General features: G+C 35.1%; 1 protein-coding gene across 1 annotated transcript; it reads right to left on the bottom strand.

Moving 5' to 3' along the window:
• Positions 1-203: 203 nt before the first annotated feature.
• LOC110734086 (zinc finger MYM-type protein 1-like) lies at positions 204-1318 on the bottom strand. The gene is made up of 3 exons (XM_021914147.1): positions 724-1318; positions 617-640; positions 204-511 (listed from the first exon to the last, which is right to left on the bottom strand). Exons 1-3 carry the CDS (start codon positions 1316-1318, stop codon positions 204-206), a joined length of 927 nt encoding a protein of 308 aa, XP_021769839.1.
• Between the last annotated feature and the right edge of the window lie 20947 nt (positions 1319-22265).

The raw sequence follows: 22265 nt of genomic DNA, 5'->3' as shown, positions 1-22265 counted from the left end.
TAGAATTTAGCAAGTTGAATCAATTTTTTTTTTTGTCAAACGAAGAAAAATTATTAGTAGGATTAAAGGAAGACATACATACAAGTAAGTCCTTACTTACCTCGGGAAATCAATTTTCAAGTTCTTGCAATTGAAGATCAATGACACTTATAAAAAAGTCGACTTGAAAATGATGAAGATTTGTCACTTGTGGGCTCTTACCTCTAAACATCCTTCCCCCGGAACAACATATTTAGCCTCCATGTTTGGAATCTCAAGTTCATGTTTAGCCATAAAAGAAGTGACAGCAAATCAAATCCTTCATCTCTCAATTCTTGTAAATTAGCCTTGGTTACATCAACCATGGCCACTGCATTCACAATGTCTTGATCATGTTTTTGCAAGGCCTTATTCAACTCCTTTTTAATCGCAAATATATCAACCATCAAGTGTGCCACAAACACAAAATTAAATGACATCAACAAGTGTGTAATAGCTTGTGCTTTATTTGAATCAAGTGTATCACACACTTCTGCAATAGAATCAAGGGAAAGAATAATGGAAGAATATAAATCAAGCACATTTAAGATCGACTTGAAGTGAGATCCCTAACGAGTGTCACAAGGTCTACCCAAACCTTGTTCTTGATTTAATCCTGTTCCTGTTTCAAGTTCACCCAAAGACAATGCTTCTACAACATGTTGACGTTGTTTTCTCTAAGAAATTCTTTCCTCTTCGGTGAACCTCCAACAAAATTCAAAAGAGGTGCAAGTACATTAACAAAAAGCCACCCACAATCCGAATTCTTTTTAGCAAGTGCAACTTGTGTCAATTGAAGTTGATGTGCAAAACAATGCACAAAGTAAGCCTGTTTGCATTCATTCAATATCAAAGTTTTGATGCCATTAATTGAACCTTGCATATTACTAGCACCATCATAACCTTGACCTCGTACTCGAGAGAAAGTTAAAGAGTGCTCCATAATTATAGACTCAATAGCATTTTTTAAGGTCAAAGAAGTGGTGTTAGGAACATGCACAACACAAAGAAATCGTTCACATACCTCTCCCATTTTGTTAACATATCTCAAACAAACAGCCGTTTGTTCTTTTTCGGTAACATCTGCTGACTCATCGACAAGGATGGAAAAAAATCCATCACCAAGCTCTTCAAGAATTGTCTTAGTTGTTTCTTTTGCACAAGCATTGATGATATCTTTTTGGATTGGAGAAGAAGTCAGTTGACAATTGCCTGGAGCATTTTTTAAAACAACTTTCGAGTACTCAGGATCATGCTTTGAAAGAAGTGACAATAGAGAAATGAAGTCACCTCTATTCATTGAAGTTTCTTTTTCATCATGGCCACGAAAAGGCAACCCTTGAAATAGGAGCCATTAAGTAGTTTCAATTGAAGCTTCTAACCGCTTTCAATATGCACTCATTGCTTCTTGTGATTGTTTGGACAATGCGGTTGTAATAGAAGCCTTTTGATTGACAAATGAATTCATATCAACAACCGCAATGTTTTGAGCGCTCATGTGTCCACCAACATGTTTTGCAAATGCTTCCGTTCTATTCCAAGCCTTGAATCCCTCATTAACAAAAGCATCGCCTCCAGATGCATTATCTTTCTTGAATAAGTAACAAATAAAACAAAAATCCGCATCCTTCTCAACACTATACTCAAGCCATGTTCGATTCTCCGCCAAGTATCAAACCATTTTTTGTTGAAGCGACACAATTTTGGCCCAAAAGGTGTTTGAGGAAATACAAAATCTTTGGGTTGACAAGGTTTTCGTTGAATGTATGTTCTTCTAACCAAATCCCTATCATCTGGATGAATATCACTTATCTTTCTCCTTTTTTCGGGATCTTGTGGAAGATTAACAATATCAGAAGTACTTAATCTTCCTTCATGAATTGGAGCTTCAGTTCTAGCATTTGAACTAGCTCCATGACAAGTTCCCTCATCTTGATTTTCAGGAAAGTTGTGTGATGGAGAAGAATTTTGTTCACTTGCTTGATGTGGAAGAGGAATTTGTTCATTTTCTTGAGATGGTGGAGGATTTTGTAGAGATTCTTGTGGTGGAGGGAGATTTTGATTACTTTCGTGTGGTGGAGGGAGATTTTGATTACTTTCTAGTGATGGAGAGGGATTTTGTTCTTGAGAAAGAAAAGGATTTGAAGTAGAAGATCTTTTGGTAAAGAAACTTGAAATATCCCTTGTATTTTTTCTCTTCATTCTGAAATTTATATTATATGTCTAATTAGATAATTTTAAACCAAAATTTTCATATAAACCAACAACATACTTATAAAGTTTAAACATAAACACTAAACTTAAAATTAATCAACTCAAGATATAATTCATAGCCTATTACCCTTAATTTTAGGCAACAAATAAGTAAATAACATAAGAACTCAAGAAGAACAACAAACAACAAAATCATAATTCACACAAATTGACACATTCACACTTAGTGGACTTACAATTTACACAATTAAAATTCTTAATAGCCCTTAATATATTCAAATTATGCAATTAATTGAAAATTAACACCCATGATTCAAAGAAATGATTTAATTAGAGACAAATTTGTATAACCTTAAACCCTAAATCATAGAATGAAATTGAAAAATTAAAACCCAATAAATTTTAATACCTCGAATAACAATGGTAGAGATGAGTAGAAGCAAGAACTTGATGGAATGGTGGGAGGTAGGCCGCTGGAATCCGGCGCCGACACCGACAAGTAGAGCCGCAGCGAGGAGTCAAGGAGTGGGCCGAGTTACTGTTCACACTTTTGATATTTTGAGGAGAGAGAAAATTTGGGGAAAATTCTAATTTTTTTTTAACTTTTTTTACTTTAAATATTTTTTAGTGACTTTACTGACTTAGTGACTTATTGTCACGTGAAAATGTGATTGGAATTGTTTTTTAAATTAGTCATTGGAAATTGGGGGAAGTGGGGGACAATACGCTGACAATAGCAGGGCATTAATGTAGCAAGACTAGCAACGGTAATATGGACTTAAAATATAAGGGTTTTGTTTTTTTATTTTTTTTTATTAACGTAATTTTTTTTTAAAAACCTGCGTGCCCCAACAGGACATGAACTACCTCCGCCACTAACTACGAGTCTCGAGAGTGCACACCATTGGAGCACAATTCGAAGATTGAAGATGTGGGATTTCGTAATTGGTGGTGAATTGATGATTGTTGATGGCGAATTGGCTGTGAATTGGTGGTGAACTGGTGGCTGAAGCGAGGGTTGCGGTTGGTGGTGTTTGGGTTGTCGTTGCGTGGGAAAGGCGAGAGAGCTGTGTGGTGTTTGTTGTTGCGGGGCTGCATACAAGGTGGTTTTGTGGCGGTTGTGGCTGATAGGATGTTGCTGGTCGCGGCAAAGCTAGACGTGTACAATAGTGATTGAATTGTGGTGTAGTGCGACTCGGTGGTGTAGACACCAAATTTTGATCCTACATTTGTAATTATTATTATTATTATCTTTATTGTTTTTGTAAATAATTATTATCATTTTGCTAAATATTTTAATACACTTAATGATTTTTTTTATTATTTAAACGACTATTTCACCAAATGCCACTAAGTACTTACAAAATTCACCAAATGCCATCAAAGATATTAAAATTCACCAAATTCCACTGACAAACAATATAATGACACCTTGTGCCACTAATAGCATATAGACGTTAGTTTTTCGTTAATGCAATTTTTATTTCACCAAATTTCATTAATTACTTTGGTATATTATTTCACCAAATGCCATTACTTTTTAAAATTAATACACAATAATTATTTATTTTAATGAATAAAAATAATACTTTTTTTGATTTTTGGGACGAATATTGTTCGGGTAAGGTTTTAGGGGTCCTTTTGACCCTTTATGGATACAAATTAAACTCGACATTGGCAAAAAAAAAAAACAAAAATACCCCGTTTCGCATTTTTTTCGGAAAAAAAATTACGACATCGACATACAAAACGAGGCATATATGTTTTTTTTACTCAATTCTAAGCTTAATTTGTTTCCATAAAGGATCAAAATGACCGCCAAAACTTTACCCGATCAATTTTGATGGTTAAAAATAACGACACGCTAATCGAAATATTTTTTAACACACAAAACGGAGCATTTAAGTTATTTTTTTGTCAATTTTGAGCTTAATTTGTTCCTTCAAATGATCAAGATGACCCCCCAATACCTTACCCGATCAATTTTGATGGTTAAAAAATAACGACACGCTAATCGAAATATTTTTCAACACACAAAACGGATCATTTACTTAGTTTTTGTCAATTCCGAGCTTAATTTGTACCCATAAAGAGTCAAAATGACCCCCAAAACTATACCCTTGCAATTTTGCCACGAAGATGAAGAAAAAAATATTATTTTATTTTTATTAATTAAAATAAATAATTAAAATGAACCAATCATATAATGACACATGTCAAAATTTAATCTTAATGACTAACGAAAATAAAGACCGTTAGTCATTAATGGCATTTGGTAAATTTTTTATAAGCTCGATGGCATTTTGAGAATTTTGAAAACCTTGATGGCATTTGGTGAATTTTTTAAGTACTCAGTGCCATTTGGTGAAATAGTCGTTATTTAAAACAAAGAAAACGAGTAATAATAATGATTTTATTCATAATTTCCAAAATACATGTTACAATTTGTACTTCTAAACTACTAAATTACAAAATATTGAAGTTCAGCTAACACTACATGCATTTTTACCCTGTTCCACCGAAGTAATTTTCAGGCTTTACTTGTGGATTAACAAGTAAACTAATACAACCATTAGGAGGACCACTAGCCCCACAATGTACATAAAGTAGTTCCATATCATCCTCATGTCTTCCTCAAAGGTAAAGACAGACTGATCTTCTTGGTTTTCTTGAAACATGGTGGCCGAGTTTAATGGTGGTTTTTATTTGGTTTTCGAGTCAGGAGGGAGATGGAAGAAGATAAAAATACAGGGGATTACACGCCTTCATTTGTTCACAAATGCTTAAAATTGCACTCTTAGAAGCCACTGTTTTTCCCCTAATCTTAGCCTTTGCTTTTTTTTTTTTTTTTTTACTTTTTTTACACCGTCGGATCATGGTAGATATCCTTAAAAAAATCCATCAGTGGGGACTTCACCCCCAACTTCAGCCCTAGACCTCTTTCCACTTCCACTACTATCTTCCTCATCATCAGCATGCACCACAAGCTTTTCTTTCATCATTTGACAAAGCCCATCATAGTTTTGTCCTTCAATTTGGATCTCGCTTAACCATTTCATCTCCACGAGGAAAAGTAAAATCATGACTTGTAGAGATATGAAACAACTTGGTTGCATTTTAAATTCGGCCAGCTTTGTTGTAACCACTTTCACTTTCTGGAAGTTTACCCGCTTCCTCATATATAGCAAAATATTCAGTGTAGTATATCTGCTACCATTCTTCTCTAATGTGACTCCAAACTCTTCAAATCTCTAGGCAAGAGTATATGCGGCTTCTCCGCTTGAGTTACATTATATGCCATGTACTTTTTGCCGAAGCTTGGATGCTTTTTGCTTGTACCAACAATTGCATTTTCACTTATTTCTAAATACAACCCAATTAGAGCTTCATCTGCTACAGCTGACCAAATGCAACTTGCTTTAGCGAGTGGTAGGTTGGTCTTCAAGATGTCAATGGGGCGGAGCAGGGCGGATGTTGACCTTCTCATCCCCATCCCCACCTAAAATTTTCATCCCCGTAGCGGGTTCAGAATTCATCCCCAGCCCATCAGGTACAACTCCAAAACCATCCCCGCCCCGTCCCCCACTTGGATATTCACCCCCCCCCCCACCAAAAACCTGCCTAATCCCCATGGGCGGACCCATGAAGGAACAAGGGGGGGACCATTGTCCCCCCATTTTCAGAAAAAAAACAGAGGAAAAAAATTTTTAGGAAAAAAAATAAAACTGGGAAAATAGTTATAGAAAATTGAGTGTAAAAACAAACAAGAAGTTTGCCTTAGCTAAGTTGTTAGTGGGCTAGAAAAAATATGTCAAGGGGCCCAATTTCAGGTTTACCTAGATCAGGGTTCGAATCCCCTTTGTAACATCATTCCTTTTTTTTTGGTGTTTTATTTTAAGTAATTTTGACTTTTACCACTCGCAAAAAACGAAAAATTTGGTAATACCACCTCCATAAAAAAAAGTTTTATTTTACGACCACATAAAAAAAAAATTGGCTTTTACCACCAATAACCTCCAACTAACGGATTCCGTCCATAAATCCGTTAGGGGCGTACCATGTCCAGTGTCACCATATTATTGGGTTTTTTTTATTTGTTAATTTATTTATTTTTTACCCAATAATATGGTGACACGTGGACATGATAAGCCCCATTAACGAATTTATGGACGGAATCCGTTAGTTGGCGGTGATTGGTAGTAAAAGTCAATTTTTATTTTTTTTTATGTGGTGATAAAATAAAACTTTTTTGTTGGAGGTGGTAAAAGCAATTAAGTTGTTTTTTGGAGGTGGTAAAAATAAAAAAATTCCTTTATTTTAACAAAACCACTCGACTACTCCCTTATTCCTATTTCCCAACCACGAGGCACGAACCACCACCCACGCGGCCATGAGTCACGGACTGCAGCGAGCATCTTCGGCAAATGTTTGCTAAGAAATTAACATCACAAGATAACATGGCATTCGAATCCCCCTTGTAACATCATTCCTTTTTTTTTTTGGTGTTTTACTACTCCCTTATTCCTATTTCCCAACCAAACCCAAATTACTTGTATTGTGTACCCGTTTTTTTAAATAGGTTGATATTAGTTGAATTATCGAAATTTTCCCCCCATTGTCAAATTTCTAGGTCCGCCACTGCTAATCCCCACCCAAGTCCCGCCTTTCAAATACACAATCTAACATAATTAATACGGGTTACAATAAAAAAAAAAAAGTTTGATCGAAATATTACACACGTTTTTGTTTACAATATAAGTGTAGTACAAAGTATTATAATTAATATTTTATTTCACGTAATTATTTGATAAAGTAGTATAAAAGTATATAATTTTGTTTTAAATATATATAAATGTGGGTATTAGGTGGGGATGGGCGCGCGTACGAAATGGGGCGGTTGGGGTGGGGCGGGGATGAGGCGGGTACAACTTAAAATCCACCCCGCCCCATCACCCATGGCGGCAAGGGCGAAGGGAAGGGGGGTTGGTGGAGGCTCGGCCTCCCCGGCCCAGATTTGCTGCCCATATATTATAGTTTATGCCCCCCCTGAAAATTAGTATATATAATATTCAAGACACAATTATAACAATAAATATACCTTGTCATGTTGGTTGGGTAATGTTTTATTTTCCAAGTAGGCTGGGTTCGAATCCCATCTCCTACATATTTTTTAATTAAACCTTCTTATTCAACGTGGGTTTCTAGCAAACCAAATCAGTTTACATTTTTTGAAGGGGGTGTGTAATACCCCGTATTTTTATATGTATTTTATTTAAAATATGTATTTTGTAAAGGTATTTAAATAATTTTAATATTTTAATTATGATATTTTAATTATTTATTCTATGTAAGTTTTGGAAATATTTTATAAAAGGAAAGTTTATTTTATTAAAGTATTTTATAAAAGTTGGGGTTTATTTTAGGAAAGTATGATTTTAGAAATTTTATTAGGGAAGAGATTAGGAAATGTTAAAAGAGGAAAGTTGGGGAAAAAGGGTTTGTAGAGAAGGGGTATAAATATCCCTCTTATGAGGCAAATCAACTTTGCCCAGAGTGGAGAAAATCCAAGGTAAACTTCTCTCCCTTTTCTCCTTATTTTTCTTCTTTTTTTTTTCCTTTCTTTTTCCCCTTCCCCTTTTATTTTCGGACCACCACCACCAGCCGGCAACCACCACCAACCGGTGGGCCGCTGACCGCCAGCCACCCAATCGGCAGCAGCGGCGACCACCAGCGCTGGCAGCAGCCGGCAGTGGCGCCCCTTGCTATCGGTAGCCCCTTGTTTCGAAAAAAAAAATTAACCTTTATTGCTCTAATTCAATCCATGTTTAAATCTAATTGTAAATTATGAGTTTTGAGACTTGATTTTGATGTTTGGGTATAAGTAATATGTTGATTAATTTTCAGATTATGTTTTAATTAAAAATCCCCAATTTTTGAAACCCTAGGTACTTCATTTATGAATAATTGAAGGATTATGATGTATTTGGTTTAGATATTTGATTAAAGTGTTTTAAGGCTTAATTACAACAAGTTTTAATTAAAATAAAGTGCTGGAATTTTTAGTAGAGTATTTAAAACTAAGTTTCTTTAAGAAATTTCAATTACCCATTAATTGGGACTTAAGTATGATGTTTTAAACATAATTTCAGCTTTTAATTCAGTTATGAGGGATTTTATAATAGTATATATTGCTGGAAATTTGTTTAGAATGGATTTTACTACTCTACTACGATTTTAATGTGTAAGAGACTTTGAAGTAAGCGATTTTTATTAGTCGTGGTGATTTTAAGATCGTACTCAAGGTACGTTCGCGTACTTAGCATATTTTGGTGTTGTAGTATCATGTTAGGTTTGATTCAAATCAATTACAAGTAGTATCATGCTAAGGTTTATGTTTGGAATTGTGAATTATTGGTGTTGGTGATTGAATTGTGAAGCATGATTTATTTGTGATGGTTTATGAATTGGAAAATTATACTTTGGCATGATTATATGGACTACACTTTTATTTATGGTATGTTAGAATGCATGTTTAATTAAACTACATGTTTAATTTGGCTTGGAATATTGGTAAGGAATTTTATTATGGTTCATATAATTTTTATTGATGCTTTAAGCATGGGAAAAGAGCTATATAAGTGTCTATGTACACGAGGAATAAATTGTATGTTAGTGCCTTAGTGCACCTAAGGTGTTTTTAACACCGAGGGATAGGATTTTTGGCGCTTTATGCGCTTAAGGTGTCTTTGACACTGAGGTAGAATTAAAAAAGGGTTCAACATTAAATATTATGTGGTCACTAGTTATTCAAGAATTAAATTGGTATGTTTGTTTGATTGAATAATTATTGTTGATTGAATTATTATGATTTGAGAGTCGTCACCAAGTCTAATAATATGTAAATAACGTAAAGTGAAAGAGATTACGCACCAAAACTCTTGGAACGTATATACCTTGAGTATGAACATATGGGGGGAGTTATGGGGTTTTATATTTAACCATAACTTGTAATGGAGTACAGGACGCTGTTCATTCCTTTTTATTTATTATTATGCGCTGGCATTCCGCCACCTATGTGTGGTTTTGTGCTGGCACGGTTAGCTCCCGTGTCAGTTAACCTCAATTTATTTGGGGGAGGTAGAGTTGGAAACCCGTTCGATGCGTGATCAACGCTAGATAAATTATTTAGTGGTCTAGTTAAAAAGTCTTGTGGAATGTTGTGTGTGCTTGTAAACAGGTGCATTGCGGTAAGTGTGTGGTGATAGGTGAAAGCATGTTAGTGTGTTTATTTACGCTAATGTACTTAGCTTTGCTGATTGTGTGTGTTTGTGTGTTTTGGCCATGTCTTTATCTTGGCCCTATGATGACCCATTTTCAATGGAGAGTAGTAGAGACAAGTAGAGATAAGCTTTTCAGGTATTGAAGCATATTCATGACGGGGCATGAGTGAAGAGCGAATCATGCTAGTTTCTATTAGTTTACAATGTGTTTCTGCTTTAATTATTTATGCTATTATTTATATGTGGAGCTAACATCAAGTTTTGGATTTGGTTTGGTTTTTAATAAGGACCTTTAATGGTTCCAAGTTGTAGGTTGATTTTCATTTTACTTCGTTTATTTTGGTTTTAACTTTACCTTCGTTTGATTAACTTTTCAAGTTGGTTTGTTTTGGAAAGGTTTTAAAAAATTAGTTTTCCGCTGTGTATCTTTGATGTTTTCCTTAACCGTTTCCACGGTGACGGTAATGTCTTAGATATTCCTATTTAAAGTTTTATACAGGGCAAAACAGGTATTTTAAAATAAAGGAATTTCTAGGGTGTTACATGGTGATTAATTGTTTACTTGCTTAATATGTTTATTTACTTAATAATTTTGGGTAATTTTTAATTTATTAAATGGACATTTAGGACCATATTTTAGGGTTTTATTCTACTTAATTTGAGAATGGTAGTTTTTGTATTGATATAAATTAAATCATGAAATAAAAAATACTAGGTTTTATTTTTTTATTTTTTTTTTTTACAAAAAAGTTAATAATCAATAAGAGGAGGGTTCCACTTTAAAGACATTTTTTTTTACAAAAAGTTAATATTCAACAAGAAGAGGGTCTTTTCTGCAATGAATATCTTCAAAATTCAACTAAAGAGTAAAAAGGAAGATGTTTTTCTTAGATATATTTTGGTTGTATACATAGAAAAAGAGATTTTCGTAGATTTTAGTGTTTAATCTTTGATTGATGATTTTGCTATCATGAAAAATCATCGAGTACGATTTAACTAATGTATTTTTGGTGACAATAAAATATTAGTATACTTTAATTTTTTCCATCAAACTTTTGTCTAATAAGTCCGGCCCCGGGACTTGAAAATCCTGGCTTTGCCCATGGCGGGTATGGTTTTTATCCCCATCCCCGCCTCACCACTCGCCAAATCGAGACCCATCCCCCACTGACATCCCTAGCTGGTCTGCATTCTTATAGCTGGTGGAGCGGTATAATTTTTTCTTGGCTATTATCATATTGAGAGTTGTTTCCTTGATAAAGAGGAGGTGTTTGTTGTTCATAGATGGTATTTTCAAAGTTGAATTTCTATTGGTGTTTGTTGTTGTGAAAGATTTTGTAAAGATGTGTTTCCTAATCTTTCTATAAAAAAGTTGAAATTGGGGATTGTGAGGAACTTGTCACCTAAATTAGAAAAGTATTGAGAAATTTGAGTGTAATTAGGGTTGTTGGAATCCATTAGATTGTACTATTAAATAACAATAATATTTACTTAAAATCTATAAATATTACTAAAGGAATGACCGCTGACATCATCATTTTTTTCAAATTTTACACGTGTCAGCTTCTTCTTTTTTTCACGCCTGAACTTTTTTTTTTTAAAAAAAAAATCTATTGATTGCAAAGTATTTTAATGCAATACAATAAACTTTTTAGTTTTCAATTTTCCATTACTTTTTCTTTGAAGAATCTTTCAATTTTTCATTACTTTTTCTTTGAAGAATCTTTCAAATTTTCATTACTTTTTCTTTTAAGAATCTTTTAAGGAAAACAAATATCAACCTTTTAAATATGTGATTATTCTATCTAATTACAAAGTTGGCTAATTTTTATTGCAGACGTGAATTTTCTATTGTTTATAGTATATTAATAATACCGTATGTAATACAAAGATTTTGCATATTTTAACTGATATGTGTTTGAAATTTACACGATTATAAATTCTTTTATTATACCCGTGCATTGCACGGGAATTAATCTAGTAATTAAAACGTAACAACAACCAAATTTATAAAAATTAAATAGTAAAAGAGCAAAAAAAAATAATAACTTTAATATAAAATAGATATAAATAGCTTTAATAATAATGTAGATGATACAAGAAAATTATCTTATAGTAGAATTGGGAGATAATTAAATACAGACGAATTTTATGATTTTGAAGGTATACTAAAGTATATCAAAATGGATGTCAACTTATAAAGAATTTTTTTTATGATTGTTGGGTGTTTTTTTTATTTAAAATACGAAAATCGGGTTTAAAACACTTAGCCGTTGCAAAAAGAGTTTTATTATTTTCTTATTGGCCCTCATCGCTGACAGAGACTCGTGTCAGTGCCTGGTTGGGCTTGCTGACTTGCCCCTGTCAGCGCCCATGTAAAGTTTTTTCTCAGCGCACCTCTAAAACGACAAGTTTTGAGGTGCGGGGAAAGAATATAGCCCCTTAAAACTCATTGTTTAGAGGTGCATTAGGAAAAAAAAAATAAAGTAGCAAGTGGTGGTGAGGCCCACTTACTACTATTCCTTTACAAATTTCCTCATGGGATGAGGAAACTCAATTTTACTCATGAGGAAAAACAATTATGCTCGCACCTATTTTGAACAAATTTCCTCATAATATTCCTCAAGAGTAAAACTATAATCATTGTCGTTCGTGCTCTTAGAGCACTCTCACTCATGGGCATTTTTTTGCCCATGAGGAGAATTTAATGAAAAAAAATGAAATTTTAGCTTCCTATTCATGGGCATTTTTACTCATGAGCATTAGAAAAAATGTCCATGAGGAAATACTCAAGTGCCCATAGCAATGGCAAAAATTCATCACTACAGTAGTGTGGGCCATGGTACCAAATCAGCAAAAAAAAAAAAAGCTACACATATAAAAAATAATGTAATGATAGTAATATTTTAGGAGAGAAAAAATAGGAGAGAGAGTGGTGTGGGTTTTTTTTCTTAGCCCATGAATGTGTGAGAAGTTTTAGAAAAAAAATGTCCATGAGAAAAAGTGAAAAAGAGGAGTCAGAAAGTGGGTAGAGAGATAATGCCATTTTTTTTATTTGCCCATGAATGAGAGTGGTCTTAGACAATTATGGGATGGATATGATTTCAAGTCTACCATATACTTCGTATCCACTATCCATAATGAATATAACTTTTGATACTCTTACCAACTAAACATCCATTAAAACAAATACAATGTGGAATCTACAAAATTATACCCACCTTCCATCCTTAAAACACAAATAATTGACTGAATCCATCAACGGTGGTAAATTTGGTAACTTAAAAACAACGGTTTTTTCACCAAATGCCCTTGACCTTTCGAAAATTCACCAAATACCGTCAAGTTTTTCAAAATTCACCAAATATCACTAACGTTTGTTGTTACGGCTATTTCACCAAATTCCACTGAGTAATTTAAAAATTCACCAAATGCCATCGGACTTTTCAGAATTCACCAAATGCCACCCAGTTTTTTAAAAATCCACCGAGTGCCATTAATGACCAACGACCGTTAACTCCGTTAGTCATTAGGGCTTAATCATGACACATGTCATGATATGATTGGTCTATTTATCTTAATTCACAAAAATTAAAAGGAAAAAAAAAATTTCCATCCAACTTCCCACCACCGCCAAACCCTAGCCCCTCCCCTTATCTAGACAGCAAACAGCCGACCACCTCTTTAACCACCAAAAAATGGCCGGCTGACCTTTTAATACCCCCCACCTGACCCACCATCGACCCCCATAGCCACCCACACAACCTGCCCCGACCCCAAAAACGACCAACACGAGCGAGCTTTGATAAAAACACCTAGAGTTTTCCGACCATCGCGCAAAACCACTCCTCTTATCCTCCACCCTTGAAACGACGAAATCGGCCACATATTTCGACCCAATCGGCCGTTTGAGGGTGAAGGGTTTCTAGAATCCGATTCTATTCTAGGTTGCCATGGTCGGTTTCAACGGCTATGGTTATACGTCGTGTTGGTGCGTGAGGTGGTTGCGGGGGATGGGGAGGGGATTAGGGCAGAGGTCGTCGGGTAGGCACAGTTTTGTGGGTCATTGTCTGGGTGTTGGAGTAGGGCACTCGGGCAGGCAGAAATCTGCGCATTGTGTGAGACGAATGCGGTGGCTGGGGAGGTTTTTTTGGGAGGAGGAAAGGGAGATTAAGTGGAGTCGACGGTTTTTGAGGTGTCAAGGGGTTTCAGCAATAGGTCTGGGGGTTCTGGCGGGTTCCGACGGGAGGTCTGGGGGTTCTGGAAGGAGGTCACCGAGTTCAGGTGGTTGGCTCTGACTGTCGGTTTGCTTTGGCGGGTGGTTACAGTGGTGGGGCTGGGTTGGGTTAGGATTTAGAGTTTTTTTTAATTTATATTTTTTAAACCAATAGCTGACTGACATGTGTCCACATGTGTCATGATTAAACCCTAATGACTAACAGAGTTAACGGTTGTTGGTCATTAATGACACTCGGTGAATTTTTAAAAAAACTAGGTGGCATTTGGTGAATTCTGAAAAGTCCGATGGCATTTGGTGAATTTTTAAATTACTCAGTGGCATTTGGTTAAATAGCCGTTATTATTCACACCGAGACCTCAAAATTCCCTTGACGTTAAAGGTCCGTTAGCAATAAAATTTAATTCACCAATTACCCTAACTTTGTTAAATAATTCACCAAATTCCCTAACTTTGTTAAATAATTCACCAAATGCCCTAACTTTGTTAAATAAAATTTAATTCACCAAATAATGAATGACTAGTTTGAAATTTAGAAAACTAATCGTTAGTTTTGGTTTTCACTCTTTTTTACATAAATACTGAACACATAGCAACCCTCTTATTTGCTTAACCACAATTTTACGGTTTTTTTCACCAAATGCCCTTGAAATTTTCAAAAATTCACCAAATACCCTCAAGTTTTTCAAAATTCACCAAATACCACTGACGTTTGCTGAAATTCACACCGTGACCTCAAAATACCCTTGACGTTAAAGTTCCGTTAGCAATAAAATTTAATTCGCCAAATGCCCTATCTTTGTTAAATAATTACACAAAATGCCTTATTTTTGGAAGTACAATGTCTAGTTTGAAATTTAAGAAAACTAGCTGTTAGTTTTGATTCTCACCTTTTTTTGCATAAATACTCGATACATAGCATCCCTCTTATTTGCTTAACCACAAAATTTTCACACCATGAGTTATCAATCTAAATCATCCTCCTCAATGTATGAGTACTTTTGTGTAAGAGTTGCAAACATCCTCTATTCTTAAAAAGAAGTGTCGGAGACCTCGTAAAAAGAGAAAAAGAAGGGCAAATGAAATAGAGGTAATTACTTACAGGCTTGGAATGAAAACGGATCGGGCTATAGTTCATATTTTGTCCAACGGACATAATATAGCAAACTCAAGCCCCTTTTATGCAGCTTGATAATTAGTCTATACCCACCCTAGTGAACAGTCTGGGCTTGTCCGAGGACTAGCGGACTCAGAACTTCTTATTGCAAATTTTCTCCTACCAAAACAAGATTTGTTTGCAACTCTTACACAAAAGTTCTCATACATTGAGGAGGATGACTTAGACTAATAACTCATGGTGTTACAAATTTGTGGTTAAGCAAATAAGAGGGATGATATGTATTGAGTATTTATGAAAATAAAGGGTGGGAATCAAAACTAACGGTTAGTTTCCTTAAATTTCAAACTAGACGTTGTACTTCCAAAAATAAGGGTATTTTGTGTAATTACTTAACAAAGTTAGGGCATTTGGTGAATTAAATTTTATTACTAACGGAACTTTAACGTCAAGGGTAATTTGAGGTCACGGTGTGTATATTAACAAACGTCAGTGGTGTTTGGTGAATTTTGAAAAACTTGAGGGTATTTGGTGAATTTTTGAAAAGTTCAAGGGCATTTGGTGAAAAAACCGCAAATTTTAACACCATGAGTTATATTTCTAAATCCTCTTCCTCAATGTATGAGTGCATTAGAGTTGCAAACAACTTCTATTCATAAAAAGAAGTGTTGGAGACCATACAAACAGAGATAAAAAGGGGTTAAATGAAGTAGAGATGATAATTTTACAGGCTTGGATGAGAAACGGACGGGGCTTATAGTTCATATATTTTCCAACGGGCTTAATATAGCAAACTCAAGCCCTTTTTATGCGGGCTTGCCAATTTGTTCATACCCGCCCTAGTAAACGGTGTAGGCTTGTTCGCAAGCTAACGCAATTAGAGCTTCTAAGAGTACTCATGCATTGAGGAAGATGATTTGGACATATAACTCAAGATGTTAAAATCGTGGTTAAGCAAATAAGAGGATTGCTACGTGTTGAATATTTATGCAAAAAAAGGGTGAAAATCAAAATTAACAGCTAGTTTCCTAAATTTCAAACTAGTTGTTGTACCTCAAAAAATAGAGGTATTTTGTGTAATTATTTAACAAATTTAAGGCATTTGGTGAATTAAATTTTATTGCTAGCGGACCTTTAACGTCAAGGCTATTTTGAGATCACGGTGTGAATAATAATAAACGTCGGTGATATTTGGTGAATTTTGAAAAACTTGAGGGATTTGGTAAATTTTTCAAAAGGTCAAGGTTATTTGGTGAAAAAACCGTAAAAACAAGGAAATTTTTGAAAATAACACCACCTTTTTTGAAAAAAATGGACTATAACACCTCCTTTTTTCGATTTTTTATTATAACACCATCTAATAAAATTAAATTATGAAATCACCACCAGAAATAGTACTCCGGTATTGAAACTGTTAATGGGCCCCACTATAACGGATACTTTTTGAAAACCTTTATACATATGTTGGATTATCTTCATTAACGTTCATATTTTTCAATTGGGAAAAAAAATTAAACCCTTGAATCTTTTGAATTGCAGAAATTAATTAACCAAAACTGATCTTAGCACTACGAATTAACATTCCTTGAAGGTAGCTTGGCTGGGAGTGCTGAAATAAGGTATGTACACTGATTTTGAATAATAGTAGAACTTTGATTTTGAATAATGGAAATCTGAAATGCTATTTGCAATTTAATCGTTGATATACTCGATTGAGCATGTAATGGATGTATAATTGGAGTTAAACTTGTTTGAATTGCACCCATATCAGCCCAATTTTAAAGTTAGGGTTCATCCTATATCTGAATTGGGGTTTTTTTTTTTTATTTCGGGGACTGTATGAGGCTGAGTCCTATTATATGTAATTCCATATTTTGTTTAGATCAATTGGATTATAATGGAAGGTAATTTGTTGCAGGTGATGTTTTTCATGAGTTCATCTCCTTTGAAAGAGAGGAAGTGTCAATGTGGTGTTCCCTTATCAAAGCTGACAAGCTGGACAAGGGAGAATCCTGGGAGAAAATTCAGAACTTACAAGTTTTATGATCCAGTGACTGAGAGCAGGGGGTGTAAAGCCTTTGAATGGGTTGATCAACCTGATGGGACAACATGGCAAACAGAGGTTATCAACAATTTGTTGCTTGATAAGAAGCTGTTAAAGGGTGAAGTTAGTGACTACAAAAGGGGAGTGGAAGATCTAAGTGGCTAAATGAGGTGCTTACTCAATGAGGTTGACGATTTGAAGCTAAAATGTAAGGCCCTCAACTCTGTTAGAAAGAGAATGAGCAAAGTTGGTGAAGGCAGGGGATGCATGGATCAACAGTTTAAACTATGGCTTGTTGTTATTATTTGTATTGCTGTTGCAGCTTTAGTGTCTTTTATGTTTAAGTAGGTGTAGTATGAGTAGGTTACTAATGTATTCAGTAATATGCAATGGACATGGGAGCACTGGTTGTTATGTATTGTAAATGAAGTGGGTTGAATCCACATTTGCTTTTAATGAATGGTGAAGTGTTTGCAATGTATGTTTGGAATCAATGAGCAATGATTCAAATAACATCAACAACTTCAATAAATCAGCCAAAACAACAATTTGCACAAAAGTAGTTATATTGACCATCAAGCCAGAATTCGCACAAAGTTTGGCAACAAAAGAGGCATACAAAAGACTTAAATCAAGTTATTTGTTCAAAACTAACACCACAACCTACTGACTTAAACAAACTAACAATACAACACCTAAATTATTGTCTGCAGTCATACAAAATGAAGTTGATTACATATTAATCACTAAGTAAGATTAAGCTTGTTAGCATTTTGAAGCTTTCCCCTCCTGGTTTGTACTCCAACTTGGCTGGTGGTGGCTTTTTTGCTTGCAGTTGGCTGAATAGAAGAAGGCCTTGTTTGGGCTGCATCCTGGGATTGTTGTTGTGATACTGGAGCCTTCCTTTTTCTCCAAGGTTCCCATCCAGGCCTTTCTTGTGGAAATGTCCTGTTGCCAATGCTGTTTGGCCTAGCTCCAATGGAATTCTGTCATAGGTTTTTTTTTTTTTAAAAAAAGAGGTCATAACTGGCCTGCAGATATGTGCACATAAACATAAATTAGACAACATGTGCTAGCTAAAATGTATTACCTTCCTTGCAGCTCTTTCCTCCTTCTTCTTCCTTTGATCCACTACCCAAGGTGAGTTTAAGGGAGGCCTTCCTGCTGCTTTTTGTTCAGATGGCTCAGGAACAGCTTCAGCTTTGCAAGTCTTTGCATAATGCCCAAACCCACCACATTTTCTGCATTGGTTCTTCTTATGCTCGGGCTTCTGTTGCTGGGCCCCTTTTGATGATCCTTCATCTTGCTCCAACTTCCTTTTTTTCAGTTTAGGTCTTCCTGGTTGTATCTTAACAGCTGGTGGAAGTGGTTCTCTGACATTCACCCTGTCCCAATGCTTAGGACCTGGCATTGGCTGAATAGGGGGTTCATAAGCCTTTCTTTGCTAATTTCGGGGCCAAAACAACCGGGAAATGATATTGATGTCTACTTGGCTCCCCTTATTGATGATTTAAAGTTGTTATGGGATAAAGGTGTAGAAGTATTTGACGCATATCGAAATGAAACGTTTAACCTGAAAGCTATGTTGTTTTGCACCATACAAGATTATCCTGCATACGGTAATCTTTCAGGGTATACAGTAAAGGGGGAACACCTTGTCCCATATGTGAGGATAATTTGAAGGGAACATGGCTATTAGCATCTAAAAAGATGGTCTACCCAAAAAATCGAAAATGGTTACCTACTGATCATCCATACCGCAAAAAGAGAAAAACTTTTGATGGTGAACAAGAATTTGAAAGAAGGCCGATAGTATTAAGTGGCATGGAGGTGTTTGAAAAGGTTGAAGACATTCAGATTACTTTTGGGAAGAAGCATAAATCTACACTTGTTAAGAAGGGATATAAGAAATGTTCTGAATTTTGGCGCTTGTCTTATTGGAAATTCTTATTTGTGAGGCATTGCTTAGATGTGATGCATATTGAGAAAAATGTTTGTGATAGCTTTATTGGAACTCTTTTGGATGTCCGTAAGAAGACCAAAGATGTTGTTAATGCCAGAAATGACTTGAAAGAAATGGGGATTAGAAGTGAACTTCATATTGTCGACCGAAATTCTAAAACTTATCTTCCTCCCGCAACTTATACACTTTCACGGAACGAGAAAAAATTGTTTTGTGAGTGTTTAGCTTCAGTGAAAGTGCCAGAGGGTTTTTCTTCTAATTTCAGCAACCTTGTTTCGATGGAGAATCTGAAACTTATAGGGCTGAAGTCTCATGATTGCCATGTTCTGATGCAATATTTGTTACCCATTGCTATTCGATCAATTTTACCAAAAAATGTTCGAAATGCCATTATTCGATTGTGTTCTTTCTTCAATGCCATGTATGAAAAAGTCATCAACCCTAAGGACTTAGATGATTGGGAAAATGAAATTGCAATCATTATTTGTCAATTAGAGATGTTCTTCCCCCCTTCGTTTTTTGATATTATGGTTCATTTGCCAATTCACTTAGTAAGAGAGATAAGGTATTGTGGGCCATCTTATTTGAGAGCGCAATGGGCATTTGAACGACAAATGAAAACATATAAGGGATATGTTAAGAACTTTCGTCGACCAGAAGCTTGTATTGCTGAAAGACTATTTATGAAGATGCTGTTGAACATTGTAGTCAATACCTTGAAAATGCCAAGGTAATCGGGCTTCCTTTGTCTCGACATAGCGGAAGAATGGAAGGAAAAGGGATCATAGGTTGCAAAGAAGTTGATTTGACTTATGAAGATTGGAATAAAGCTCACACATACATTTTGTTTAATGAGGAGGAAGTTGCACCATATATTGAGAAACACTTAGCTTACCTAGCTGCAAAGAATCGTAAGGCTAATAAAAAATCTTTACATAGTGAGCATAATAGATCTTTTAGTACTTGGTTGAAAGATCAAGTAATTATAGATCTTCAGAACTCAACACATTCCGTTTCTGATCGGGTTAGGACTTTAGCTCGAGGACCCAACTTTAGGGCATCCTTTTACTCTGGATACTTTTATAATGGTTGTACATTTTACACTAAAGACCAGGATGATATTAGTACTATGTAGAATAGTGGAGTAGCTGTTGAATCGGAAGCTATGCATTTTGCTAGTGCTAAAGATAATTGTCCAGCCTATGGTAAAATGTGGTATTATGGAGTCATTCACCAGATTATTGAGTTGCATTATACAGATTTTACAATACCAATTCTTGGGTGCGAATATGTATCAGCTATAAAAGTTGGAAAGAAGTTCCTAAAGAAACCCAAGATGGAGTCTTTTACTTAATAAAGGTAAATATCTATATATGTACCTAATTATTTCTTTTATTAAAAACTTAGTTAAAATTTGTGTCCAACAATGATGATAAATTTGTAAATGATGCAGAAAGGTTTTATAGTTTTAGAAGAGCGTAAAGCATGGATCATGAGGCAAGCAGATAATAGATGGAGAGCATTCAAGACAAGACTAAGAAAAAAATAGATGTACCATAAACAATCTGGAAGGTTAAGGAGTGGGGCACCTAGTTGGATATATCCTTGGATAACACAAACAATTTGGGACAGATTTGTTACATGGAGTACTTCTGATGACTTCAAGGTATTTGTTTGTTGCCTTTTTTTTATTATTATTTTTATACAATCTATTTACATACAAGAAAAAGTTGTGAGCATATGCCTTTTTTTTTTATTATTTTTATACAATCTATTTACATACAAGAAAAAGATGTGTGCATATGCCTTTTTTTATTATTATTTTTATACAATCTATTTACATACAAGAAAAAGATGTGTGCATATTTTAACCATGAGCCATTATCATCCAAAGGTTCTGAGTGAAAATGGTTGAAAACGGTCAAAGCATAAGACATCAAGCTATCGAGGTGGCCGACTTGGGTATCAATATTACAGAGACGAGATAGTAAGTTTCAATATATACTTTTATTTTTTTTCAATTGGTAAAGGTTGTGTGAGACTTAGTTAGGCAAAATAATTTTTGAATGTCATAACATTATTTATTTTACTGTCAGGCTAAAGAATTTTTGAGAAAAGGGATCCATGTCGATGAGGTGCCTCGACATGAAACCTGGTTGAGAGCTCATGCACATGTGAAAGATGGAATATACACTTTTAGTAATCCAATAGATGAAGTTACAGCAAATGCAATTGTAAGTGTTGTGTTGATTACTTGATAATTAGTTGGCTCTAAACTAGTCAGTTCATAACTGGTTGGCTTTGTTGATGTCAGAATGAATTGAAAGGTCAGGCTGAAAGAGGTGAAGTGGTTTTTCACAGTCGTCGTGATGATATTTTGGCAAGAGCACTAAAAAAGCCGGAGCGTGGTGGACATGTCAGAGGTGTTGGGTCTGGAATCACAAACAAGCAATACTTTGGGTACCACCTAGCCATATGCATGCACAACTCACATCTATGCAGTTGCATATAGCGATGATTCAAAACCAACAAAATGTCTTTATGTCTTGTATGATGTCAATCCTAAACCCCGAGCAATTGAAGCAAATGAATCAATTTCAAACTAATATAGGTGGAGGTGGGTTTCTTGGCATTCCTAATGGACAGCATGGACAATTCAATGATCACGTGAATGGTAACTTCGGTGGTATCAACTACCAATCACAGATAATGAGAGTTGGTAGTCAGAGTACTGCCCAAGGTATTAGTTTGGCTATGGCTAATTTGGAGCATACAAATGGTTTCTTTACCCAATTACTATCAGGTGATATTAATGGTCAGGTTAGACAAGTGTCAAGTCCTGAATTACCTTCATTTGAACATGAAGAGCAAGAAAAGGAGCCAGAACAAGCTGACCCTTATCATGTGTCTTGGCCCACTAAAGACAATGTCCCCTACAATGAACAACTAGATCAATCTCCACAACACAAGAACTCTGCTATTTCTTGGTCTGAAATAGACAATAATTTGCATATTAGTGACCTTCCTGAGGTATTATTGTTACTATTATTTCCACTTCTTTTCGTCAAGTTGCAATTACATAAATCTGTTTTTGTAAATGAATATAACTTTTATATGCCCGCTTTTTTATTCTTTGACTAAGTGTATGCCTTATTGCCTAAATGACAAGGGTATGCATGATTGTTGCTTGGCCATTGAAGATAACAAAGAAATCATGATTGTGGCCACTGGACAAGTGTATATACCAGGGAAAAACCTAGCAGTCAAGAATCATTTTTTTGATGTGTCTACTGAAAATCGGCGAGTCTCCATAATTAATGACATTGAACCGACTGCACTACTTCCATGTCCTATTCAAGATTTCCTTTACATTTATGAAGCAAAGGAAACAT

The sequence above is a fragment of the Chenopodium quinoa genome, unplaced genomic scaffold (assembly GCF_001683475.1).
Source record: "Chenopodium quinoa cultivar QQ74 unplaced genomic scaffold, ASM168347v1, whole genome shotgun sequence".
Taxonomy (NCBI): Eukaryota; Viridiplantae; Streptophyta; class Magnoliopsida; order Caryophyllales; family Amaranthaceae; genus Chenopodium; species Chenopodium quinoa.
The sequence above is the reverse complement of the archived record's forward strand: the minus strand, read 5'-3'. Positions and strand labels throughout refer to the sequence as shown.

Excerpts from the sequence above, each read along its gene's own strand:
- LOC110734086 (XM_021914147.1), bottom strand. The coding sequence starts at position 1,318 with ATGAATAGAGGTGACTTCATTTCTCTATTGTCACTTCTTTCAAAGCAT. Across the intron at positions 641-723 it reads TCTTTTGAATTTTGTTGGAG|GAACAGGATTAAATCAAGAA; the intron begins GTTCACCGAAGA and ends AACTTGAAACAG. Across the intron at positions 512-616 it reads AGGATTAAATCAAGAACAAG|AAGTGTGTGATACACTTGAT; the intron begins GTTTGGGTAGAC and ends ATTCTATTGCAG.